The 26364-nt window shown below is 45.4% G+C and overlaps 3 protein-coding genes and 1 long non-coding RNA gene across 8 annotated transcripts; 2 read left to right on the top strand and 2 right to left on the bottom strand.

Moving 5' to 3' along the window:
• Nucleotides 1–1024: 1024 nt before the first annotated feature.
• lrrc73 (leucine rich repeat containing 73) lies at nucleotides 1025–9642 on the bottom strand. 3 transcript variants are annotated; one of them, XM_037123192.1, is made up of 9 exons: nucleotides 8062–8196; nucleotides 7826–7912; nucleotides 6777–7111; nucleotides 5666–5966; nucleotides 5421–5581; nucleotides 4905–5027; nucleotides 4708–4808; nucleotides 2901–3147; nucleotides 1025–1427 (listed from the first exon to the last, which is right to left on the bottom strand). In XM_037123192.1, exons 4-9 carry the CDS (start codon nucleotides 5935–5937, stop codon nucleotides 1357–1359), a joined length of 975 nt encoding a protein of 324 aa, XP_036979087.1. In that variant the 5' UTR covers nucleotides 5938–5966; nucleotides 6777–7111; nucleotides 7826–7912; nucleotides 8062–8196; the 3' UTR covers nucleotides 1025–1356. The 3 variants fall into 3 exon arrangements, with proteins under 3 accessions (XP_036979087.1, XP_036979086.1, XP_036979088.1); XM_037123191.1 differs by lacking the exons at nucleotides 7826–7912; nucleotides 8062–8196 and adding an exon at nucleotides 9013–9642; XM_037123193.1 differs by lacking the exons at nucleotides 6777–7111; nucleotides 7826–7912; nucleotides 8062–8196 and having other exon boundaries at nucleotides 4899–5027; nucleotides 5666–5963.
• On the top strand, nucleotides 8423–11785 carry mea1 (male-enhanced antigen 1). 3 transcript variants are annotated; one of them, XM_037123201.1, is made up of 4 exons: nucleotides 8423–8694; nucleotides 9690–10013; nucleotides 10100–10208; nucleotides 10359–11785. In XM_037123201.1, the coding sequence occupies exons 1-4, from the start codon at nucleotides 8587–8589 to the stop codon at nucleotides 10538–10540; spliced, it is 723 nt and encodes a 240-aa protein (XP_036979096.1). In that variant the 5' UTR covers nucleotides 8423–8586; the 3' UTR covers nucleotides 10541–11785. The 3 variants fall into 3 exon arrangements, with proteins under 3 accessions (XP_036979096.1, XP_036979097.1, XP_036979098.1); XM_037123202.1 differs by having other exon boundaries at nucleotides 8423–8685; XM_037123203.1 differs by lacking the exon at nucleotides 8423–8694 and adding an exon at nucleotides 8873–8991.
• A 578-nt stretch (nucleotides 11786–12363) lies between these two features.
• On the bottom strand, nucleotides 12364–24756 carry ppp2r5d (protein phosphatase 2, regulatory subunit B', delta). Its single transcript, XM_037123165.1, has 17 exons — nucleotides 24619–24756; nucleotides 22281–22373; nucleotides 22000–22180; nucleotides 21480–21679; nucleotides 21234–21344; nucleotides 20619–20711; nucleotides 20403–20533; nucleotides 20262–20321; nucleotides 19782–19890; nucleotides 18646–18699; nucleotides 18348–18518; nucleotides 18093–18220; nucleotides 17731–17832; nucleotides 17557–17629; nucleotides 16952–16999; nucleotides 16239–16352; nucleotides 12364–16157 (listed from the first exon to the last, which is right to left on the bottom strand). Exons 1-17 carry the CDS (start codon nucleotides 24643–24645, stop codon nucleotides 16020–16022), a joined length of 1833 nt encoding a protein of 610 aa, XP_036979060.1. The 5' UTR covers nucleotides 24646–24756; the 3' UTR covers nucleotides 12364–16019.
• On the top strand, nucleotides 24016–25575 carry LOC119033306. The gene is made up of 2 exons (XR_005079223.1): nucleotides 24016–24486; nucleotides 24662–25575. It is a non-coding gene; the product is annotated as an uncharacterized LOC119033306 (long non-coding RNA).
• The last annotated feature ends 789 nt before the right edge of the window (nucleotides 25576–26364 follow it).

Here is a 26364-nt window from a genome sequence, read left to right on the forward strand (position 1 = left end):
CCATGATTCCTCCACAGCAGCTTCACAGCAGACCGCTGCTGATGTTCAGTCATGTGATCAGACTTCAGTGTGATGATTTAAATAAAGTTCAGCATTAATACATCTGTGTGACGCGCAGGTCGTCTGTCTCTCTGTAGTTTGGGATAAATGTGGTTTCACTTGAATAATTCAGTTTTAGGGTCTCGGGAGATAAAAATACACAGCAGAACAACAAACTCAATAAAAAGGAAACGGCAGAACTTAATCCTGATTTGACGTCTTCGTCTGTTCGACACAGACTGACTCCTCCACATGAGGACTGTCGGGTCGTTCACAGAGAACAGGACGCTAAATAAACGATCGCTAACACGACTTTTCTGTGAACATGTTGGATGTTCAGCACAAAATGATTTATTCATCCAGTCGCTGCACTTTAACAGTTTACTTATTCATTCATTCACTGAACAACAACTGTTGGTTCAGGTCTCTCTGCTGTCTGGAAGCTGTTTCTCTGCAGATGTATTTCTATTTTTATAGATGTTATGATGCTGCTGAACAGTTCTGTTCTTATATAATAAAGTGAAGCGTAAACAGAAGACATACTTGACTGTAATATATAGTAATGGATAAAGCTAGCTGCTAAAGCTAAAGCTACTCTGCAGTCAAACATATTATGTTTTCACAACGTCACATATTTCATATTCAGCACCTACGAGGCAAAGAGCCAAATCCAGTTAGTCATGTTTGATTAGCTCATCTCAAGCTAACAGCCAGCGACAGGTGAGCCTCACCTTCCTCTCATGTCTGTCAGATTAATGAACATTTTCAAATTCAGCCTGTTGAAAAATGTTTTGCTGTGTAAACGTCAACAAACATGAATCTGATCCAGTTATTGAATTTGTGCTCTCAGATAATAAATTCAGCCTTCAGGAGGTTTGAAGTTAAAGATGAGCTGTGAATCATCTCAGACGCTCATATTGATCTTCAGCTAGCATCGTTAGCATTGTTAGCTCCTTGACGGTGAATGAAGATTTGGACTCGGTTCTTACGAAGCTGTAAACAGTTTAATTATTGTGACATCAGAGCAGCAGAACAAACAGAACGTACATTCATCAGAACCACACTGAACAAACACTGGTCCTAAAGTCACTTGGTGTGTTAAGGTTTTGTGCCGCCACTCACCTGTTCTAGTCTATGTACAGGTGCTACATCAAACCATGCAGAGCATGTGATTGGCTGCAAGTGATCAGGTGATCTGACAACCCAGAGAAGTGCAGTGCAGAGAAACAAACCAAACAAACCAACAAAAAAACTAAAGAAAGTGAAACAGTTTCACAGGAAGTGGTTGTTTGTGTGTTTGTGTGTTTGTGGGTGGGGTCACATCTCAGTCTCAGCCAATAAGCTCTCACCTACACCTGATGTCAGCAAGACCATCTGGGGGCCGGAGTCTGTAGGATTAAAGAACGAGACGTTTAGAGCTCCACAGCAGATTAAAGGAGCAGACCGCCAAGTCTGCACGTTTCACACCGTCAATAAAATCTGTGACATCACTTCCTGTCTCCACATCATCCATCAGGTTTTAGATTGATCTCCTTTCACCTGACATTCACTGGCTTCAGTTCAGGCCATGCTAGCTGTTTCCCTCTGTTTCCAGTCTTTATGCTAAGCTAAGTTAAGCTAAGCAGCTGCTATTGTAGCTTCATGTTGAGCATGCAGACTTAGTGGACTACAGATTCTCACAAAGGAAGATTTTACCAAATGTTGAATTGTTCCTTGAAGGGAAATCAATCTAAAGTCTGATCTGTAAAATGTCTGAATATATACATGACTTACAGAACATCGACGGAACACGTAGAACCAGAAGTTTCAGTGTTTCCTCTGTTTTCATTCACAGCACTTCGTCTCAAAAATGGAGGAAGCTACTGTAGCGTGTTAGCCTACAAAGTGCTCCACAGACTGCTAACTGGTGATCAAGCTAAGCTAACAACCTTGCTAGCTGACCTTGTTCGCTTTATTTCTTCTGTTCAATAACTTCCAAGACTGAACTCAAGCCCATAAAAAAACATAATGCCATCAGGAATTAATTGAAGCTAGTTTGACTAACTAGCATATTAGCATTTAGCTTTCAGGCTGTGCGACAGGAGGTTCTAATAAAACACGTGAACGGCATCAATCAGCACCGGTCCAATACGGTGTTGGTAGAAATGGGACGTTACGTTCTATCATTGTGTTTTCTGATTTGTGGTGCTTGTATGTTTTGTACTTCAGGGCCACTGTAGATTTCACCTCATCTGTCTGTTTTAAATGCTGCTGGGTCCAGAACCAAGACCAGAACCAGGACCAGAACTTCAGACCACAGAGCTGTGTGGACTCACAGAGGAGCCACAGAAGAAGAGCAGATCTTCAATACATATATTCTTTTAAATATTAATTATTAGGAGTGAGAGTACAGATTATTGATTATTAACTGGGATTAGATAAAACCAGTGTAGTCAGATTCACACGTAGACTTCTATGATACAGAACACAGAACCCCCTACTGTCACTAAAGACACCTAACACCACAGAACCAGAGTAATACTGGACCCCACTGGGACAGAACCAGGCTGATATGAACACACCATTAGTCCAGCTAAAATCAAAATACTGATACCAGTATGGTTAATGAGACCAGTGGAACCAGTATAACAAGCTGGATCTATCAAACCAGTAGAGTAAACTGGGCCAGTGGAACCAGCCCGGGCTCCTGTACAGTGGAGCCAGTAGGATAAACAGTACCAGTAGAACCAGCATGACAACTGGGAGAGTAAACCTAGTCCTGTACTGGTTTTGGACCAGACTGGTGTCTCTGAGGGACCAGTAAAGAGTGGGACAGTGTGGGGGGACAGAGGGGTGAGGAGGGGGGAGGGTTCAGCCCTTACTGCTGTGGGGGAGCCAGGCGGGGGGCTGGTACTTGTCTCTGATTGGCTGGTACTTGTCTCTGATTGGCAGCAGGGCGCTGCTGGAGGCGAGGCCGGGCTGTAGGGGCGGAGCCTCGCGGTCGTCGTCGTCCTCCCCTTCAGACAGCAGGTCACAGATCTGCTGCTGCAGCTCCGGACTGATGTCGTTCTCTGCCAGAACCAGAACCCGCAGACTGGTCGGGTAGTTCTCCACCATGTCCAGGAACACCTGCAGGAACAGAGTCATTCAAACATGAGATCAAACTTGAGACTTGAACTCTCATGTGTGAAAATGAAACGAGGGCTGAAAATCAATGATTAAATTAAATAATTTGTAAGATAAACAGCTGATGCTGAAACTGATTTAATGTGACTGCTTCAACATCAGCACCAAAGTCCAAGACCACTCCAAACATCCGGCCCGGTAGAAAGATGATAAAATAATTCATTTAACATACTGACACGTTTTGTCATCTAGAGAGGAGAAAGATCAGAGTATCGTCTGCATATCGTTACAGATTATAAGAGTCAGGCCCGTCATGTCTGATGACGACACCAGAAAAAAGTTGGTTTATTTGGGTTGATATTCAGCATCTTTCTGATTATTGGTATCAGTGATTTTTCTGTCATGTTGTTGGTAAAATAAGATCATTTAAAATGTGCTAAAGCCTGAAATCAATCACATAATATGACTGTAAAGTAACTGAGGGGCCGTCCAGACGAAAACGCTCTTTTGCGAAAACGCACGTGTATTGCATCGGATCCTGAAAACGCACTTTTTTAAAACGGATCTCAGGGTGGAGAAATCTGAAAACGCAGCCCTCCCGTTTTCATGTGGACAGCAAACCCGCATACTTTCCAAAACGATGATGCCATCGCTCCACCCCTCGACCTCTGAACCCCGCAACGTCTCACAACAACAACAGTGGCGGCGGACAACATGCTATCAGGGTTACTAGGGCAAAATATTCTGCTCCTCTGCCGCTACGCTGAGCAAAAAGGATTTTGGACAACTGAAATACAGAGCGAAAGCTTTTCGTGCATGCTCTGTGTCTTCTTCTCTGAATGTCAAGTGGCACCTATAGGCTGGAATATGAACTACAGTGTTTTCGGTTGTTTTCAGTGGATCCGTCTGGACGCAAATATTCTTAAAACAATGACGAGGAAGACAGAAAAAAAAAGATTGTTTTTTCGCCCGTGTGGACGGAGCCTGAATGTATCTATTGAATGTAAAACCTCCCTCAAAACAGACTCTCTCACTTAACTGTAATCAGATTACAGCAGAAAGGTACCACAGATAAGTTCATGTCAACATGTTACTGTCCGGTCGGTTCTGCTGCTCCGCTGTGACACTCACAGTGATCCACATCTTTAAAGACACAAACATTCAGCTGATCGGGTTCATTCACACAGAACAATCTTTAAAATCTGATGTGTGAAACTGAACAACAGGAACACGATGTTAAAACCTGGAGAACAAATGATTTAATGAGCGAACACTGTTGAACATTATAACAAACACATCAGATCCTTAAGAACCGGAGCAGAACCATCAGGTCAGCTGCATAACATCAGGTCAGTGTCGCCTCCTGCTGGACAAACTGCTCCATGACACTGAGCAGTGAGCATATTCTGACAGTTCTGACCCACAATCCTTCAGTACCACCAGTGAAAAGAAGAAGAATGACATTGGAAGAAGAAGAGGAGAAACAGACAGAGGAGGAAGAAGGAGACGAGGAAGAAGAAGAAGAAGAAGAATTAGAGAAATGGAGCCGTGTGATTGGTCGACCTGTGCTGATTGGTTGGTCAGTCCAGTTCCCTCCAGGTCCAGCACCTCTAGGGTTCTGCTGGATGCCACCGCAACTGCCAACATCCCTGCAATCTGATCACCTGGAGACAGAACCAGAACACTTAGAGACAGAACGCTAAGAACCAGAACCAGAACATGTAGTGGCAGGGTCATTAGGGTGTTAGTAGTACTTGTACCCAGCGGGTTGTAGTCCAGGTTGAGCACGCGGAGCTGGGAGCTGTGGGCCACAGCGATGGCGAGGCGAGCCCATCCTTTGGAGCTGATTCCTGGGTTGGCGCTCAGCGTGAGCTCCCTCAGACCTGGAGACAGACGGACCGGGTCAGGACGACACAGCACAGAGTTGCAGTACTGAGTAGTTTATATATTAACACTGCAGATGAAGTGTAACGAGCTCAGCTGGTCATCACAGTGAAAGTGATGAGACACTGAAGAGTTAAATCAGCCAGCGGATGAATTCAGGTTATCTGAGCCTGAAATAACGACGTCTCAGGAGACGGTCCACCTGCTGCTACAGCTCGTGTTGGTGGTCTGGAGCTCTGTTCTGATTGGTCAACAGAGACACCAGCCCTCAGGCTGCAGTGTGAGGTGCTGCAGGTGTGACAGGTGTTTGGTATGGTGCCCCAGGAGAGCCATCAGGGCGTCAGCAGGTGGTCTCCGTGCCGACAGTCCTGGTGCTGATGTCACCGTCTCACCTGACTTTGCTCCGTCTGGCGGCAGCATCCCACAGATCAGACCCAGCGCCTCGTCTCCCAGCATGCAGTCCCCCAGGTCCAGGCAGACCAGCGTCGGGTGGGTCGACAGGGCGGTGTTGAGGGTCACCAGGCCGGCGTCCAACAACGGGCTGCCATGGAGACTGGAGGGGGGGTCAGAGTATGTTGGTCTGTCTGCACTTGTTAAACAGCCAATCAGCTGGCAGAGCTGTCAGGTGTGTACTCACAACAGGGTCTGCAGGGAGCGGTTGGTCTTCAGGGCGTCGGCCAGGTGTCGAGTCCGGCTGATGCTGGAGACGACGCCCAGGTTCAGGTTGAGCTGAGCGAGCGAGCGCGACTCTGCGACGCTGCGGCAGACGCGTCCGAAGTCGCGGTCAGAGAGCTGACAGCCGCGGACGGACAGCAGCCGGACGCTGTCCTCCTTCAGACTCTCACAGATGTCCTGGACCTCGGCCGCAGACAGCAGCTCCCCCGTGATCTGGATGGAGGCTGGCAGCATCCTGGACTGAGCTGGAACCACTGGAACACCTGGAGGAGACACTGGGTCAGATCAAATAAGAACACATGGATCCGACCTCCTGTTAGATGGTGCCATGAGAAGCCAGAGTCCTGACATCACTTCCTGTCTCTGTACACCTGGATTCTGTAGTCAACATCCTGAGTAATCTGATTTCAAGGGGACAGTTCACACCTGAAAACATCATGTTTCTACTGAAAGACAGAAAGAAGTTCATGTAGAACATTTGCTGAATGAACAAGAAGGTCCAAATAATGCAGAATGAGTCAGAGACAGAGTTTCACAGAGTTTATAAAGTGTCTCCAACTCAACAACTCACTAAACTGACACATTTGTTAAGGGAGTCTGGTGCTGTTGTGTTACTGGTTAATCAACCATCAGTCTGTCAGCTGTTTATAAACTACATCTCCCATGATGCCTTTTGTTCAGTTTTGACTAAAGAAAACTTTATCATTTCAGATATTAAAATAAAAACGACATTAATGTGTTAATAATTATAAAATTCTTCAAACTAAACTTGTAACTGATCACATGTTAAACTGAGCGTGTGTATCGATCCTTGTATTGATTAACATTCTGTGTATTAAACAGATGATGTCAGATGTAAGATCATAAAAACACAAACGTCATCTCAATAATCAACAAGCTCCTCCCACAAGTGATTAATTAACATGCTGAAGTAAAGAGAACAGAGCTGATCAATAATCTGTGAGTCTAATGAAGGCCTATCGATGAGCTGGACCCGATCAGCTGATCACAATAATCAACTGATCGATCAGAGCTCCGTTCTGATTGGTGCTGCAGTGAGGAGATCAATTAACCTGATAAATGTTCGATCAGCTCACGCGCGGAGGATCGGGACTCTCACACGCTGATGTCATCATTCTCTGCTCCGGTGCCTCTGATCCCGCCGCAGGCCACGCGCCGGTTCTGATCCACCGCAGCCAACATGCGAGCCGATCGATCCCGGTATCGATTGATCGGGTTTGATCAACAGCGGAGCGGCGGAGCGGGGAGTCGGTGTCCCGCAGCCGGACAGGAGGTCTGTGTGTCGGTCTGTGATCTCCGTGAGTCCCGGTGTGTTTCTGCAGGTGACCGTTACTATGAGAACCAGAGAGAGCGGAGACAGCAGGGAGGGCTCACTCTGAGCGGAAAACTGGGACCAAACACAGACAGCGGGCCTGTCAGCTGATCATGACCACAATAACCCTAACAATGATAAACGTTTATATTTCCTCCACTTGTCCAATGATAATAATAATCAAAACAATAGAGACACAATAAAACGTTTGTTAGCAGCAGACAAATATCTACAGAGACATTAAACTGAGTACAAAATGTAAATAATTTACCTGATTAACATCAGACATAAAATAATCACTACATTCTTATACATTATCATCATTTATCATATATACATGTTTATAAAAACACATTTTTAGAACTGAAACCTGCCACATTTAAATGAATCATAAAACTGATCTAAATAATTAATGATTGTTTGTCATTAAGGAACAAAACATCGAGCTGCCAGTTTAACATTTATTCATCTTTGCACTTATTTTTTAATGTTTGTGTGTCACTGAGGAGCACAGGAAGTTATTGATCCGGGTGTGTGAGGGGGAGGTACCGCAGGTCCAGGTGTGTGAGGGGGAGGTACCGCAGGTCCAGGTGTGTGAGGGAGAGGTACCGCAGGTCCAGGTGTGTGAGGGGGAGGTACCGCAGGTCCAGGTGTGTGAGGGGGAGGTACCGCAGGTCCAGGTGTGTGAGGGGGAGGTACCGCAGGTCCAGGTGTGTGAGGGGGAGGTACCGCAGGTCCAGGTGTGTGAGGGGGAGGTACCGCAGGTCCAGGTGTGTGAGGGGGAGGTACCGCAGGTCCAGGTGTGTGAGGGGGAGGTACCGCAGGTCCAGGTGTGTGAGGGAGCGGTCTGATCAGACTGTAGAACCAGCAGACTCACTGTGTAATAAAAACTTTACACTCAACTAATTTCTCATTTTTTTTGCACTAACTGGACAATTTTTAAAACCCATATTCATTATTTAATGACAACGCGCTGCCACACAGTTCACAGTGTGAAGGATCATGAGTTTCTTTCTATTTCTTACCTTTTTATTATATTGTTTATTGTTATATTTGTGCTGTTCGGCTGCAGTTCTCTGTCTGCGGGTCAAGTAAAGAGATTCTGATTCTGAGTCTCAGAGTGAGCCTCGTCACCTATAGATGATCTGTGCAGTTGTTACGTCACACCCCACTGAGCCTCTCTTTAATCCTTCTCTTTGTGTGACGTCACAGTTTAAAAAAGATTAAATCGACTTTAAGTCAAACTGCTGATCGATGATGTGATTATTGATTATTGATCAGAAGCTGCTGATCGATCAGCTCGTGTCGTCCTGATAATACCGACAAATCATCGGCACGGTTTCCGGTCCGGATTTTCACAATAAGAGCACCATCTTCATCCGACTGCGGGACGATCTCGAACGGATGGTTTAGGGTTCCGATGACCCAGTTTGCGCTCCAGCAGCCGATGAGTGTCGAACAGCAAGTATTGATCTGTGGCAGTAGGTTTCTGTCCACCTCAGTGTTGAAGCTTCTGTCAAACAAAATGAGACTCACAGCTGAAATTTAAGATGGATCTCAGCTGCAGGTTCTGGAGCCAGAAGGACGTTCAGGTTACTGAGAAGAACAACCGGTTCCGTTTGAATCCAGTTCTGTTGTTGATCAACAAGGTTTTGAGAGTAAAAACGAGTTCATTAATTTATTTGTGTTAATTTATGTATTTGTTCCTCAGTTTAAATGTTATTTTTGTTATAATTATTCTATTTTCTATTTTTTTTGTAGTTTTTGTGATCTCGTGTTGTTTCTGTTATAAATAAAGTTCGATATTTAAAAAAAAAACAAAACAAAAAACAAAACAGTTTTGCGTCAGTTTTGTTGCTGCGTCGTTACGTATCCGGAAGTGTCTGATGAGCAGCTGCAGCTAGCAGCGGCTAACAGCTCCGAGCAGAGAGGCACACAGACAGACGGACGGACAGGTAAGACACTGAACACCTCACCTGGAGGATCTGGTCTTCTTCTTCTGTTGGCCATTAATCAACACGCAGTAGTAGCAGCAGCAGAAGAAGAAGAAGAAGAAGAAGAAGAGTTTTAATGCGAGAGAAAACGAGTCAGTCAGAAGCATCCAGCTGTTAGCTTCATTAGCTGTTAGCCGCTCCAGGTGTTCTCCATCATCATGTACCTACTGGGAGCCCAGTTCATCACAGCGGGAATAGAACCGACAACCTGCAGACTGCCTGGCTTAAGCCACAGGAAACACTGACGCTAACGCAGCTCCTCGCTTTAGTAGTTAGCTTAAAGAATCAAAACATCCTCCATGTTGGTTTTCTTCTTCACTTCAGCAGCTGTTTCTGTTTCTGTTCATTGATTTTACAGCTGCAGCGTCGATCCGCAGTTCTTCTGATCAGACTGATTTCGATCCGCCTCTTTATGAAGGAAAAGTTTTATTGAAGAGTTGAAAACTGAACAGCTCGCTGACAGCTGACAGATAACTGTAATCAATAATCAGTGAACCGATCAATCAGCTGGAGAAGAAAAAACTTGATATTTTTAGACGCTGAAACATTTCAGAAGATCAACGGGAAGGAAAGACATTTCATTACTATTTTTCTCTCTCCCCCTTTCCTCCCTCTGTCTCCCCCTCTCCCCCTCTCTCCCCCCTCTCTCCTCCCTCCAGGTCAGTCTGTGGATGGAAGTGTGGAGCTCGGCGATGGGACCGGAGAGAGTCTTACCGAACTCTGAGGACGAGTTGGGGGAGGACGAGCGTCCGGGGGAGGGAGGTCTGCTGCCAGTGTGGAATGGGGGGGAAGGAGGGGGGGAGGGGGAAGGGGGAGAGATGGAGCTGGACGGAGAGGAGGAGGAGGAGGAGGAGGAGGAGGAAAACAGTGGAGGATATTACTACCAGCCTCTGAACCAGGAGCCGGAGCAGGCGGGGGAGGAGGGGGAGGACAACGCCGCCTCCCACAACGAGCAGCTGCAGCAGGTGCAGCAAAGGATTGAGGTGAGATCTGCCCGGCAACTGCTTACTCGCACACCTGTCTGTCCCTCAGCTGTCTGTCTGTTTCTCAGCTGTCTGTCTGTGTGCAGGTGATGGGTCTGCACCTCCCTGAAGCTCCTCCCCCTGACAGCGACGAGGAGGAGGACCCTGAAGGAGCGGCAGCTCAGAGGAGTCGAGCCTCCATCCCGATGGATGCAGGTCAGACTCAGAATGTCCTTTACAGGCTGCCGTAGCGTCTCTGACGCACTGTTGTGATAAATGTTTACAATATTATAAAAACATAAATATACTGTTAACCTTTTCTGAAGTACTTCCTGTCTACTGACGTCACTTCCTGACTCCCTGCAGACCACGTGGAGCTGGTGAAGAGGACAATGGCGGCCGTGGCGTTACCGTCTCTCGGCGTGCCGTCGTGGGCTCAAGAGATCTCTGACGACCAGTGGAAGGACATGGTCCAGAACACGCTGCAGAGCAGGCAGAGCGCACCGGCACTACGCCTCGGACGAAGGAGCAACATCAACGGACCCTGAACGCACCACCACCACCAACAACTACAGTAGAACCTGATCACTTCACATACTACCAACAACAACAGACCCTGAACACACCACGGCTCCTTCAGGGACACTGACAGAGGGTCAGTGATGATGGGAGGAAGGTGACCTGAGAGTCGACTGATGAACGAGTGAATCACACCTGTTTAATTTAGTTTCATTAAAAATCACCTGAAGCTGCGTGAACTGATGATCCCTCAGTTTCGTCTCTCAGGTGACTTTATTCTCCGTCTGTTGAGACTTTTAGGTCAATAAATAAGATTATTCATCTCTTTAAATGTGGAGATAACAGATAATAAACAAACTGCTACACAACAGGAACAGAATCATAATTCTGCGGCTAAATAAATGTTTTAAAACCCGTCAGATGATTGATCGGAACCAGCTGACGGGTTCAACACGATGATTCTGAGTCACGTTTTAAGATCCTTAATTTAACAAATATCAGAATCGGCTTTAAATGGAATAAATTTAATCATTAGATTTGAGAAGACATCATACTTTAGTTCAGACTTAAGTTAAAAGCTTCATGTAATGATTCAGTGTTCAGTCTCTTGCTGTTACCTTCAGTGTCGACAGGTTCTCTTCACTTCATCAACGGGTTCTGGTTCCGAGAGATTAAACCTCCTCTGGCTCAGCTGGACTCTGGACCTCCGACAGGCTGTAAACATTCATTACAGTTGACAGAGAGAATAATCACAACATGTGTTCATCACTAAGAATGAGAGCTGACTCAGAACGCTTCATTCTCCTCAAACCGTCCAAAACACGTCAGCAGTGTTTCTGAATGAGTCCAGATGAGTTCTGACGTCCGGAGCAGCCGGGTGGTTTAAATCTCATTCTCACATCAAGTGTTTGATCTTTTTTTTTGTTGTAACAACCAAATTTTCATTGTGATGATTTTTATTGTTGATTTGAACAGAAAAGCAGCATCAAGGTGTAAAGAAGTTGTTTGTTGTCTGTTGACATGGAGAGAATCTGGAGACGAGTTTTAACTTCTCAGATTCAAAACAAACTAAAGAACTTTTTTATCCTGATTTGTCTCTTAAAGCAGAAGATGAATTCTCTGCAGCTCAGTTGTGAAACTTGAGTGTTGAGTTTGAATCAGCTCAGATGTTCATGAAAACATTGATTCTGCTTCACAACATAATTCAATATTTTACAAACTGAATCTTTTTGACCCTCGTGTGATGCCGTACTCTGCTCCTGTTTTCTGTTATTGATCTGAAGCTTTAAATTATTTGTCACTATTTTATCAAATGATTAATCAATAATGCCAATATTGAATCATTAATTAAAAACAAAGCCGCCGTCTTCTTCTGTGGAAGGAAACTGATGAGAACTTCCTGTTTGGATTTTCAGTGTAAAGTTGATGTAAGATAAAGTCACATTCCACCTTAAAGCCTTTTATAGATAAGTTGATGTTTTTATTGATTTAATTATTTAACTGTTATTCGTGTGTGTGTGTGTGTGTGTGTGTGTGTGAAGCAGACACTGATTGTCAAACATGTCCACTTTATTTCTTTTGATTTGTTCTGTACATACATGAACATCTGTACAAAATTGACTTTCATACCATGTAATGCTCGACCTAATTAAAGTACAACATGTACAGGATGACGGGAAGCAGCTTTCAGGTTTTAGTGTCGGGACCCGAGTGGAGACTCGCCGCCGTGTTTCCTGTTCTGTCACTAACGTGTCGACGTCGAGTCGCCGCCGGACAAAAAGACCCTCCTCGTTCTGTCGGAGCTCGTCAGACTTTAATATAAATGTATATTATATATGTTATTATCTGGAGATTTGTGTTGCTTTAAAATTCATAGAAAAGTTAACTGGGTTTGGTTCAGACTCTACTTCACGTGTCCGTCACACACAGAACACACAACATTCAGTTTCATCTGTCTGGAGGAGTTCAATCTTGGTGGCCATTTTGTCTAGCGGTGACAGAAGTGGGCGGGGCTATCCCACCATTGGAATGGTCATTGGTTGACAGTGAATCACAGGACGGCGAGTTAACCACGTGCAACAGAGACCAGCTGAGGGGAACGGAACGATAACAAAAGGGGGCGTGGTCTGACATGGGCGTGGTCATGACAATATACAGCACAACAATCACTGCAGGCAGACGTCCTCAACAGCTTCTCCTTTCATACATCTTGTTCCTATAAGGAGGATTGTTTCTGCGCTCGCTGCCGTGCAGCAGCTCTCTGCAGCGTTTCTCAGCTTTAAACAATATTGCTAACGAGGTTAGTGAAGCAGCGGCAGGTTGGACGGTTACATGTTAACGACAGGCTTCATTAGTTAGAACAGAAACACGAACAGATGGAGAGCAACGCTCACATGGAACATTTTGACTGAGTGTTGAATATGAATCAGAATTAATCAGCTGGTTAGTCTTCACGTCACAAAGATCAACTTTTACATTACTGACAGTTTTCTGTCACTGAAACAGAAACTGACTTCACATTTTTGTGTTTATGTGGAAAATGCTTTTTGACTTTTTTAATGCTTCTATCAGAAGAACTGCACTTCAACAACGACGACGAAGATGTTGCTCTTTGATTTCAATTAATGTCTCCTGACAAAGATCTGTCGTCCTGTTTGTAATGAAACTTATTAATCTGAGGTTTTCTTGTCACAGATGAATTCTGCAGCTGTGACGTTAATATTTGTCTTTGTTTAAAGTCTTCATGGCACAAAATGTGACACAGATCACAGAAGTGAGACAGCAGAGGATCATGGGAGTCTGAGTCTGCAGGGAGCGGAGCAGACAGGAAGAAGCGCAGAGACGATGTGCAACATGAAAACATCTGATTTTAGTCTGGCTGGTTTTCTGATACCATTAGTTTTAAATTTGTTGATTTTAATTTCAAGTTTCCTGCTGTTAAAACTATGACATCACCAGGAGACTGAACTCTGACTTAAAAACAATCACCTGATGTTTTTAACCTGCTCAACGTCTTCACTTTTATTTTGGCAGGACAAAACCTAAGATCTCCATTTGTGTTTATTATAATCTGAATTTATTTCAGCTTCCTGTCTCATGACATTAATGATCCTGTAACAAATTGGAGGCTGAGCAGTAAAATCTTGATAAATTTGAATGAGGTTTGGTTCAGCAGCTGAACGTTCTGATGCACTGGGTCTGTTTGGTAACCTGTGTGTGAACGCCTGAGCTGCTACCTTCATGTGTCAGCCAATCACAGCTCTGCTCTGAGGGACAGGAAGTGACCACAGGACCAGTGTGATGTTTCAGATTCAGCAGTCGGGACATCAGAAACCTGCTGATTGGATAAACGGTGGGAAATATTTGGGATCCTAAAAACTAAAGTGCAGCAGCGTCCTCGTGTCTCACTTCCTGTCTGCTCTCCGCGGTTTCATAAAATAAAATGTGTAGATGAAGTTAAAACAGCAGCTTTGATGTCTGTGACACAACTCATTTCCTGTGGCTGCTTCACAATAAAAGCCTTCAGCTGTATACAGCTTTAAACTGAAGGGAGACGCAGGAAGTGAAGCAGCAGAGACTCAGAGAGTCTGAGGAGTGAAAACAATGAAACACTTTAACTGGAATGATTCAGAAAATCAAACACACGCCACGTGGTGTGTTGATGCTCCAGTCGATTGATCGATGGATCGTTTGTTTGTTTACTGAAGTGATTGACACTGAAATATTCTGTTCAGAATCTCCTTTAGAGTTTGGAGAATTCCCACAACTCCTGAATGTGTCACTGTGTTTGACCTTTGACCTGATGAGTGGCTGCATCTTGTACAGACGAACATTCAGACGTTTCTGTTCTTCGAGTGTTTTCATGCATCTCTTCTCTCATTGGTTTAGACGTGATGGTGTCATGACAACAGTCATTAAAATAAAACAAGCAAACAGGAAGTTCATCACGTTGGAATCAAACTCTTCTTCTGCTTTTGCTGGATGCTGATTGGACGTCTACATTCACTGTGTCTCCTCGCCATCATCATCATCATCATCATCATCATCATCATCATCTTCATCACCATCATCATCGTCCACCACAGGTCCATGCTGACAGGTGATTGGTCATGTCAGGTGGAGGGGGTGGGGCTCTGGAGTGAAGCTGCTGTCAGTCAGGGAACTCCTCTGTGCTGTGTTCAGGTGTCACAGGACAGACGCGAGGTGGTCTCCTCTGCTGCAGGAACTTAAGGAGCTGAGAGCTTTACAGAACACAGAACCTGAAGAACTCTGAAGGTTCTACGTTCTGCTTTGTGTTTCCACAAGAACGTTTCAGATTTTCATCATGGAGAAGAAGACAAACGAGGAAGCAGTCTCTGACAGAACGCAGCGCTGAAGACAGAGAAGGTGAGATTATTCTGGAAATACCAACACGGCCTCAACGTCACTGTGCTTCCAAACACACGTCTGTGTTATAAACAAACTGTTTCTAGTAATAATATAGTTTAAATAAGTAATGAGTAATAACCAGCGATGGGACTTTCAGTAATATAATATTCATAATATTATGAAAATATGCAGAATTTGGGTTAGAATGCTTCAGCTGAAATGTAATTCATCGTTAAGTTTTATCTTTCCTGTAATATTCAGTTTCAGACGGATACGCTGTCACGTTCAGGCGCGTTGTGGAAATGTCATGCATGATTAGCTACGAGCTAACCTCAAACTGTGATGACAGAATATGTAGCAGAGGTCAAACGAAAGGTTCAAAAACAAGTGAATCGAGGTCGAGGAGGAGTGCTGAGCAGGAAATTGAAGCTGACGACAGTGACGATAGCGCGAGAGCTGGAGGCTAATTAGTCCAAAGCAGCTGCTGACTCAGCAGAGAGCGAACAAAACAGGAAGCTGAACACAGTCAGACGACGCTGCTGTACTTTAACGCTGGTTATAGAAGAGCTGAACATAATCTGCATGACTGTCAATTGTCAGGACCAAGTCTGGTTCAGGTCTCTGACTAGGTCTAGTTTGGACAGAAGTCTCTTTACGCAGGACAGGTGTACACAGTGAGACACCTGTGAGACAGACGACGTGTTTCTGTTTTAGCCGTCAGAGAGCAGCTGCATCATCGTTTGTTTGGATGGAGGCTGCAGAGCCTCAACAGGCATTAATTAACAGCTCGTTACGTTCCTGCAGTGGACGAGTCCTGTTGGCGATGCATTCAGGGACCTTCAGTCAAACAGCAGCAGATGTTTGGAGAGGGAGGTGTTGGAGGTGTTAGTGCAACATGAAGCAGATGATGTCATCATCACATGACCGCTGACACACGTTGAGACAGCACGTACACAGTGTCCTACTTGTTATCGGCCACCAGGGGTCAGAGGTGAGAAGGTCGGTGTGTTGTCGAACGCAGCGTTAGCTCCGTCCCCAACTGACCCCAGACCAGCCGCTCCACTACACCTTCAACTTCCTCCCCAGAGAGACGGACAGCAGGGGGGCGGAGTCAAGCTCAGCAGGGACCACCTCCCCTGGTCAGAGAGCCTCCTGATTGGCTGTCAGGTACTCCTCGGCTCTCTTGTGAGCCTCCAGAGCTTTGATGGTGTAGACGTCCTGAGGGAGCTCCGACTTCCTCCTCATCAGGACTTTGTCTTTCTTCAGGTCTTTCTGACCCTGAGAGACAGAGGGGAAGATTTATTCATTGATTCACTGACTTACTGATTGACTTATTGATCGATTAATAATAATCCGTACCTGAGAGGCCTCGCTCTCCACAGTCTTCTTCAGCAGCTGGATGTCTTCAGCTGTCGGAGTCTCTGTCTCCATCGAGTACACAGCAACAGTACTACTGTCACTGTACAGCATGTACTGTAAACACACAGAGTACTACTGTCACTGTACAGCATGTACTGTAAACACACAGAGTACTACTGTCACTGTACAGCATGTACTGTAAACACACAGAGTACTACTGTCACTGTACAGCATGTACTGTAAACACACAGAGTACTACTGTCACTGTACAGCATGTACTGTAAACACACAGAGTACTACTGTCACTGTACAGCATGTACTGTAAACACACAGTACTACTGTCACTGTACAGCATGTACTGTAAACACACAGAGTACTACTGTCACTGTACAGCATGTACTGTAAACACACAGTACTACTGTCACTGTACAGCATGTACTGTAAACACACAGTACTACTGTCACTGTACAGCATGTACTGTAAACACACAGTACTACTGTCACTGTACAGCATGTACTGTAAACACACAGTACTACTGTCACTGTACAGGTATTGATTAAAATACAGTTACAGTACGTAATACTGCAGATCGATGATGTAACACTCTTAAAACAACCTGCTCACTGTTATTTGACAACGCCCCTTTATGAACATCATTTACATTAACAACAGACATATTTTTTAACAATTTTTTAACAATTAAGACAACTGACCTCTTCCTGTGGGTGGAGTCCAGGGCGGAGGGGGTGGAGCTTGTTGCTCTGAAACAAAAGAAGGACACAAAAAACCGATTTAACAACAATAACAATCACAAATACATGGTTATTCCCAGTAAAGTCTTATGTCTCAGTGCACTGATGTAATTTTAATAGTAAAGTTGGATGATTGACCAATCAATGATCACATCGATCACATTTTTATGTAAACAAAAATAATCCATGTTCAGTTTGTAGAAAGGTGTGGAGTAAAAGTCTCTTTTCTCGTTATGAACTTTACACTGATGTCATTTAATCACGTCTTGTTTATCTGTGTCAGTTGGTTCAGCTGCCAACAACGTTTGTCAGCTAATAGAATCACTCTGCTTGTGTCACCTGGTGTCACCTGGTGTCTGTGTTCTGTCAGTGTCAGTCAGGTCGTTGTCAGGTAAAAATGGCTACAGGAGGCTATGTGCTACTGTTAGCTAGCTAGCTTTAGCAACATTAACATTTCATAGAATTAGCACACAAAAATTAACATTAGGTAGCTACTGTAAGCAAAGTTAATGTTTGCTAGCTAGCTTTAGTGAGGCAGACAGGTGAGCAGACAGGTGAGTGTGTACCTGTGGATTCTGTCTGGCCAACTCTTCTATCTTGTGCCAGATCTCCTCTCTCTCCTTCAGCTTATACTTCTCTCTGCAAACACACAGATGCTGTTATAAACATCACAAACAGATGACAAATAAATGAATGTCTGTGTGTGTGTGTGTGTGTGTGTGTGTGTGTGTGTGTGTTACTTTTGTTTCTCAGCCTTGTACTGCTGCGTGCAGTCATCAAACAGCTTCTGGTTCATCTCCATGAAGAGTTTCAGGGCGTTGTAGATCAGACCGTGGATCGTCCTGATGGAGACAGTCAGCAGGATATCAGGCAGGTTTTTCACATTAAAGGTCATACCACCTTTGTTGCATGCATGCTTTTATTGTGAAAAAAACATCAGGAAGTGCTCAAGTCCAACTGATTGATGATTGGTGTGTCTCTGCTGCCGTCTCCGGCTCTGCTGGAGACTATTGATCCTGTTATTGATCAGGATCAGTGTTTCCATCACCGTGTGTGTGTGTGTGTGTGTGTGTGTGTGTGTGTGTGTGTGTGTGTGTGTTACTTGTTCCAGTGGCTCTTGGAGTTCTTGTAGAGGGCAGGAAACATGATGGGGAGGATCTTGGCAGCGTTGTCACTGATCAGACTCATGATGTACTCGTTGTTCCAGTAATACAGAGCTCTCTCTGCCACCTACACACACACACACACACACACACACACACACACACACACACACGTTAGGTTCATCACTACCTCAGAGAATTAAAATGAAGTCAGTTAATTAACACTTCATGTTTTGGGTTCCTGGTTCTGTTACCTGGAAGTGTGGGCTGGACACACACTTGGCGAGCTGTCTGAAGAGCGGCTCCTGGACTTTGACGAACTCCGAGGGCTCGATGACGTCCAGGATCTCCTCCAGCTCGTTCAGGAACATCACCTCCTTTGGACTGTGAGTCTTCGGCCAGAACTTCAGCAGCCCCATGATGACCTGCAGGGTCAGAGGTCACAGGACGTCAGTCTACCACACCTGAGGTCTCTACGTTACTATGGAAAAAAACAGCAGCAGCACACTTTGAGTGTTGCCATGGAAACAGTAGGAACGTCTGCAGACTCACCGGCTCCGTCAGACTGCTGTCCTTCTCCAGGAACTGGACCACACAGTACGCCAGCTGAGGGACAGGCAGAGAGACACAGTTAGAGAGACAGACAGGCAGAGTCACAGTTAGAGAGACAGACAGGCAGAGAGACACAGTTAGAGAGACAGACAGGCAGAGTCACAGTTAGAGAGACAGACAGGCAGAGAGACACAGTTAGAGAGACAGACAGGCAGAGTCACAGTTAGAGAGACAGACAGGCAGAGAGACACAGTCAGAGAGACAGACAGGCAGAGAGACAGACAGGCAGAGAGACAGTCAGAGAGACAGACAGGCAGAGACACAGTTAGAGAGACAGACAGGCAGAGAGACAGTTAGAGAGACAGACAGGCAGAGAGACAGTTAGAGAGACAGACAGGCAGAGAGACAGTCAGAGAGACAGACAGGCAGAGACACAGTTAGAGAGACAGACAGGCAGAGAGACAGTCAGAGAGACAGACAGGCAGAGAGACAGTTAGAGAGACAGACAGGCAGAGAGACAGTCAGAGAGACAGACAGGCAGAGAGACAGACAGGCAGAGTCACAGTCAGAGAGACAGACAGGCAGAGAGACACAGTCAGAGAGACAGACAGGCAGAGAGACACAGTTAGAGAGACAGACAGGCAGAGAGACAGACAGGCAGAGAGACAGTCAGGCAGAGAGACAGTCAGAGAGACAGACAGGCAGAGAGACAGTTAGAGAGACAGACAGGCAGAGAGACAGTCAGAGAGACAGACAGGCAGAGAGACAGTTAGAGAGACAGACAGGCAGAGAGACAGTCAGAGAGACAGACAGGCAGAGAGACAGACAGGCAGAGTCACAGTCAGAGAGACAGACAGGCAGAGAGACAGACAGGCAGAGAGACAGTCAGGCAGAGAGACACAGTCAGAGAGACAGACAGGCAGAGAGACACAGTTAGAGAGACAGACAGGCAGAGAGACAGACAGGCAGAGAGACAGTCAGGCAGAGAGACACAGTCAGAGAGACAGACAGGCAGAGTCACAGTCAGAGAGACACAGTTAGAGAGACAGACAGGCAGAGAGACAGACAGGCAGAGACACAGTTAGAGAGACAGACAGGCAGAGAGACAGTCAGAGAGACAGACAGGCTGGTCTGACCTGAGGGTGGTAGACACTCAGGGACTTGACTTTGTGCAGCGGCAGCAGAACTCTGATCAGAAACATCTTGTGTTCTTCTTTCAGCGGCAGAGCGAAGCCGTTGATGATGCTGAAGGGGAGACAGAGCCGAGCTGTTGGTTACCATCAGCTCGCTTCATTCACACAGAACTACGTCACAAACACCCGACACCTTCTGTCCTCAGAGCCTCGACTCAGATCAGGAAACCAACCTCAAAAATCCTCTCTCAGCTTCTCAACAGAGGAGGGAGCTCTGATGAGGACGGACACACAGGAAGTAGATCTCCTGACAGCCGAAGCTGCCCAACGTCCTTCTGGATTCACACTCTTCATGTTCACTGACTGTCCATGTTGTTATGTCACCATGTTTGATCTGTTCAGTACACATGACAGCTACTTCCTGTGTGTCCATCCTAAAGAAGGCTGCCTCGTCTGTTCTGTGTGTGTGTGTGTGTCTGTTACCTCCCCAGTATCTCCAGCAGCTCAGCGATGCCGTTGTGATGTTCTGTCTCGTAGATGAATCTGTAAAACAGAAGCAGTCAGGTCACACACTGGTCACTCACAGACATCAGTGCCGTGTTCATCCTGTTTCACCACTCTGACCTGTAGAAGATGTTGTTGATCTGGCGGCGGATGTAGGCACGGAGGCCGAGGAACTTGCCGTAGATCCGGTGGAGGATGGTCTTCAGAAAGTCTCTCTCTCTGGGATCCTCACTGTCAAACAGCTCCAGCAGCTTCAACACAAACAGGAAGTCAGCATCTGCTCCAATCACACAACAGAGCGCTCCAACATCACCCTCTGAGATCATCTCATCTTACCGACATTACAAACTTCTGGTCGATGTACTTTTTGGCGACGTTCGGCTGAAAGTCTGGAGACTCCAGGAAGCGGAGGAAGAACTCGTACACGAGCTGAGGATGCACACAAGGACACACCGGGGTCAGACTGTGATCACAGCTGACGAGCTGATGGAAACATCTGATGTTTCTGTGGTTGTTTCTGTTTTAAATCAAGTCTCAGCTGCTTCAGTTGTTCAGCAGAACGCTGCAACTCTGTTTTACTGTGAAGCTCCAGAACTGTTCTGTGGACTACCACACTTCACTGACTCATCTACTGGTTTACCTGCGTTTAGTAACACAGGAACATATGAATTAATTTTTGTGTGAAAATGTTTTTCCACCTCTCTGCAAGGAATTTCTGTCAGCTGTTATTTCCCAGCATGCCGTAGCCTCATGTGACGTGTGACCTTCACAGCACGTCAGGAAGTTCCTCATGATGTTGACGTTGACCAGTTGACTGTTCACTGTATATTATTCACACTGAAGCTCGGACTGTCTCAGCTCAGTGTTAGAAGAACATGAAGTACACACACACACACACACACACACACACACACACACACACACACACACACACACACAGTCTCAGTGTACCTGCAGGTGAGGCCAGGCAGCCTCCAGCGTTGGTTCATCCTCCTCAGGATCAAACTCAGCTCCAGTCGGGTTGGAGGACGGAGGAAGAGTCCGGAACAAGTTCACTGAAAACTGGAACACACACACACACGCGCGCGCGCACACACACACACACACACACACAGAGCTTTGTGTATTAACACACACAAAGATGTTTGTTTCAGTCAGCTGTTGTCCACATAAAGGGAGGAGGACATGTCTTCTCACCATGAGGACGGCCTCCGGGTAGATGGACTCTGTCACCACGTCACTGTTGTGTGTGATGTACTCCACCATCTCGTTGAGTCCGGCTCTCTTCACCTCTTTGTACTTGAGGTCGCTGAGCGGGTCGCTGACGAAGTCGAAAAGGACGCAGCACTGACGCAGCTTCTGGACAAACAGCTCCTCACGCTCCATCAGGGGGGAGTCTGCAGGGGGCAGAGGTCAGAGGTCACAGGGCTTACTGTAGGTTAGGGTTAAATAATAGACAGCAAGAAGTTTGTTACAAAGTTCAGTTTGTTGAATCTGTCCAGAGTGAGCCCTCTTCACAAACATGTCAATAAAAGATCTCTGATAAAGAAAATAAACAACATGTCCGACGCGGTCAAAGTTTCCTCTGGAAGCAGTCAGCTGATCATCTTCATCACACAGTAGGAGAGACTGGAAGAGATGCTGCAGGCTAACGCTGAGCTAGCTACAGGCCAACTTTAAGCTAGCTGCAGGTGTGTAATACACCTGTGACAGGTACCTTTGAGTGCAGGTAGCTTCTGCAGCTCTCTGTTCTTGGTGAGGCTGAAGCGTGACGAGCTCTGGCGGCGCTCCTTCTTCACTAGCTGAGGACCTCCAGAGTACTTGATCTTATTGAGCTGAGTAGGAGGAGGAGTGCTGTTACTGGGACGCTTACTGCCACTCTGCTGCTGCTGCTGGGCCTGAACACACACACACACACACAGGGTTCAAAGTTAGATAGACTCACACACAACATGTGACAGTGAACGCATCATGTGTGCTGTACAGTGACAGACTCACCTCCTCTGTGTTTTCAGCTGCAGCATCTTTCCCTCCTGCGCTGCTGCTGCTGTTGCTGTTCTTCATGCTGCTTTTAGCAGCTTTGGTTGTTTCCTGTTAAAACACGAGACGAGTGGAAGAAACGATCAATAAAGAGACAAACAGCACTGGAGTCCTGATTCATATATAACTCCATCAGTTGGATGATTTTTTTCAAAATGTCAAATAATCAAACGATTATAAAAAGTAGTTACATGTTCATCAAGTAATCAATCGTCTCTAAATGTTAGTAGGTATCATCTGATACTTGTTATTGCCAAAGTAATACTTTATCAATTCCATAACTGAACAAATATAATCTGTTTTCATTTCATTTAACAGAAATCAAAGTTCAGTTTCTCATTTAGCCGAACAAGAAATATGAGATGAAATAAAACACGGTCAAACATGATAAAGAAGATTTAACTTAGGAACTATCTGATCAAAGAAGAATCAATCAATAAATCAATCAGTCTGATCAGAACTTTGTCCAGCGGACAAGAAATTATGTGTTTTATAAACAGCATTAACGTCTCAGAGTTATCTGAGGCTTCACTCAGCAGATGAATAATGAATCAAACACTGAACATGTTGCATGAAGTGACTCAGCTCTGCTCTCATCGCCGAGCTGACAGCTGAGATTTAACCCTCAGAGTTGCTGTGGTTTGTCTGCAGGTGGCGCTGCAGCAGAGACCAGATTACTGCAGCTCACATCCTGAACTCCACCTCCTCCTGGGAGTCACATCTGAGTCAAACCTCAACAGTGTGCCCAACACTCTCTGACACTTCATCACATGTCACCATCTCTGATGTCCACCCAGAAATACACAGAAAAAAGGCCATTCAGAACTCCCTTTAGATGGTTCATGTTTTAAGTTTTCTTCAGTATCCAAGTGATCCAGTGAAGCTGTCTGCACATCCATGAGAACACTGCAGACAGGAGCTGCTGGCAGCTCGTTCAGCTCCAACTGATGGAGCCTGTCTGAACACTAAACATGTTACAGCTCACAGCTAACGCTAACAAGAAGACGCATCAAATCATCATATTCAACAATGTTTTTCTGACTGAGAAAAACACTGAAACGATGATTAAATTATATTCTTGACTGATGAATCCACGAATCGACTAATAAGTGCAACTCCAGTCTCAGCTCACAGGCTGTATTTAACTAAAGCAGAGTCATGACGTCCACCTGACGTCATGTGACCACAGCTGCATATTCGTCTCACGTGATGTTAACAGACCCATCTCCATGACAACAGACACACATCCACCAGCATCCACCAGCACAAGGATGCAGGAACCTGATTGCATGACTGTTCAGAAAACTGACTGCTGATGAAAGTTTGATCCAAACAGAAACAAAGTGGAGCTGAAACCTTCATTCATCAGGTTTCTGTTGTTCTCCCACAAGAACCAACCTGAACCTGAGACTGACGTCTGAAGACGTCATCTTGGAGTCATTTAATAAACCACATGGTCAGTCAGTCAGTCTGTATCATAAAAATCAGAAATAAAAACCTTAAAACTGCCTGGAGAGAAAAAAAGATCAGTGTTACAGTCATGAATGAGAATAATGATCAGGACTGTGAAGTGAGCACTCACACACACACACACACACACACACACACACACACACACACACGCACACACACGCACACACACACACCTCAGAGGTGTGTGTATTAACACACAACCTGCTCAGCTGACGTTACATAAACACGTCCAGCTCCGGTCATCAGATGGTTTCACATGATAAAATCAGCAGGAAAATGAACGGAGTCTGGTGGAGCCTGCTCAGCTCCCAGCTGGTTAGCATCACATATTTCATGTTTAATGAAGGCAGGCAGGCTCGGATGAGTCACAGCCAGCACAGGTTCACCTCCGAGCCCAGCCTGTTCTCTCCAGGATGAATAATTAAAGGAGCAGCCAGCGGTTCCTCCCCGGAGCTCCTCCAGCAGCAGCCCGTTAGCTCGGCTTTCCTTGGCAGCTAGCTGACGCCTCGGTGGCCCGTTACAGCAGCGGGACACGGCCGCTGCTGTGTCGGTTAAACTGAACACTGTGAGCCAGCAGCTGATACTGAGCAGACCACCAGAGCCACTGGTCTGAAAGCTACTAGCTCCCCTGCAGCTAACCGTTAGCCGAGCCGTCCTCTGCTAGCGGGGCCTTAGCAGGTTAGCCTGCTAGGTAAGCTAGCCGCTACTCGATAAAATGTAACGTCTAAAGTCTCCATCAGCTGAAATAACGGTTGCTTCACGGCCAGTCAGAACTATCAGAGTCCAACATGATTCACGAGGCGGTTCCGCAGCGCCTGCTCACCTTCTCCTTCTTGGTTTTGTTCGGCATCTTGGCTGCGGTGCAGGGTTCTCCTTCACGGAAGCTCCGTGATGTTCTTCCCGGGACTCAGACGCTGTCACTCGGTCTGTCTCAGCTCCCTGCGCCCGTTCCTGGCCCGGCCCATCTGATTGGCTGCTGGCGCACACACCTGCCTAGCGACGTGTGGAGGGATTTTTCTGATTGGCTGCCTGAGAGTTCTGTGAGGAGGGTGAGGCTGCAGGGAGGTGAGGAAGGAGCGGAGTCTTCCCCAGCAACAAAACACCTCCAACCTGATGATCTGAGCGCGTCTGACCACACACCGATTATTACAACATATTGTAACTTATTACAGTCAGTTCATACCGGTTAACAATCTGCTGACGTCACACAGAACTAGGGCTCCATTTTAAAGCTGACACTTCCGTACCTGCAGGACATTTACCTGTGATCAATATCTTATATTGTGTTATTGTGAAGTATGAATACAAAGTTTGGTGAGAAGTAGCTGAAGTCATTTATTTCTCAGTCACAGATGAGTTTAATTCATCAAAAAAAAGTCTCCCAGACTCTGCAACATGACAAGAGACAACTTCACAGTGACGCTGAGCTCACAGGTCACAATGACTCACTATAATAATATATGAAGATAATAAATTAATGACTCTGAATCTGTAGTGGTGGGTTATCTGAGCTGTTAACGGAGTTAAAAGTACAATATTTGCCTCTGAGATGTAATAGAGTAGAAAATATTCCACCGCTGCCTTGTGTATAACTCAACATATTCCATATTTGCACAACATTATTACACCTCTTATTATCACACTGTTTATTTTAAACTGAATTTTAAGCAGAAATCTCTGTTTTGTATGTGATACTTTTTCAGCACTCTTTTGATTCTTAGGCACCAAAATAAAGTATTTTTTTTTTTGTGAAATCCTTTTGATCAATAAACCGATTGTATTCTGAAACTTTATCTGATCAACAGATGTTTTGAATCTGAGTATTGACAATTGAAATCACCACAGTTTAGAGACTCTGCAGCTGTTTATTTTACAGGTTTGACTTTAAACAGAGCGCCCGTCACCTCCTGCTGCGGGTCAACGAACACGTCATCACATCACAAACGTCACCACACGCCATCCGTTTGTTACATCACTTTATTTTCTGTCACATTTCATACAGTCATACATTATAACTCCTCTTCCATAAATCATTCCACATTCAAATCACTGCTGCTTCTGTTAAAGGACCATTTCAACAAGTTATAACTTCTTCTTGTAGTTTAGTTTCCGTCCTTCAGACCGTTTGCTGACCTCATCGTTACATCATCTTTATCATTATTCTGCAGCAGCTAAAACTAAATGTTAACCAACATCTTCTCTGCTAAAGCAAATGTCTTCAAAACATCATCATCACCAAACAGCTCCATGTATAAAACCACGTTTCTATAAATCTACATATTTGTGAAAAAAGTTTATAAGAAGCTGCTCAGCTTACCTTTCTGCAGGAAACTCGTCCTCCAAGTCGACGACTATGAAACCAAAATCCTCTCCACACTTCTAGCACCAACCTGCTGCAGAACTAACACACACAATACAATTATAATAACACATAACACAATTACCATAACATGTATAATCTTCTTTAATAATCCGATGGGACTAAATCAGTCCAAACAGGAAGACAGACGTCAGTTAAATATCACAGCAACATATAAATGACGGCTTCATGCAGAAGAACCACAAAACA

The sequence above is a fragment of the Acanthopagrus latus genome, chromosome 15, assembly GCF_904848185.1.
Source record: "Acanthopagrus latus isolate v.2019 chromosome 15, fAcaLat1.1, whole genome shotgun sequence".
In the NCBI taxonomy this organism is placed as follows: domain Eukaryota; kingdom Metazoa; phylum Chordata; class Actinopteri; order Spariformes; family Sparidae; genus Acanthopagrus; species Acanthopagrus latus.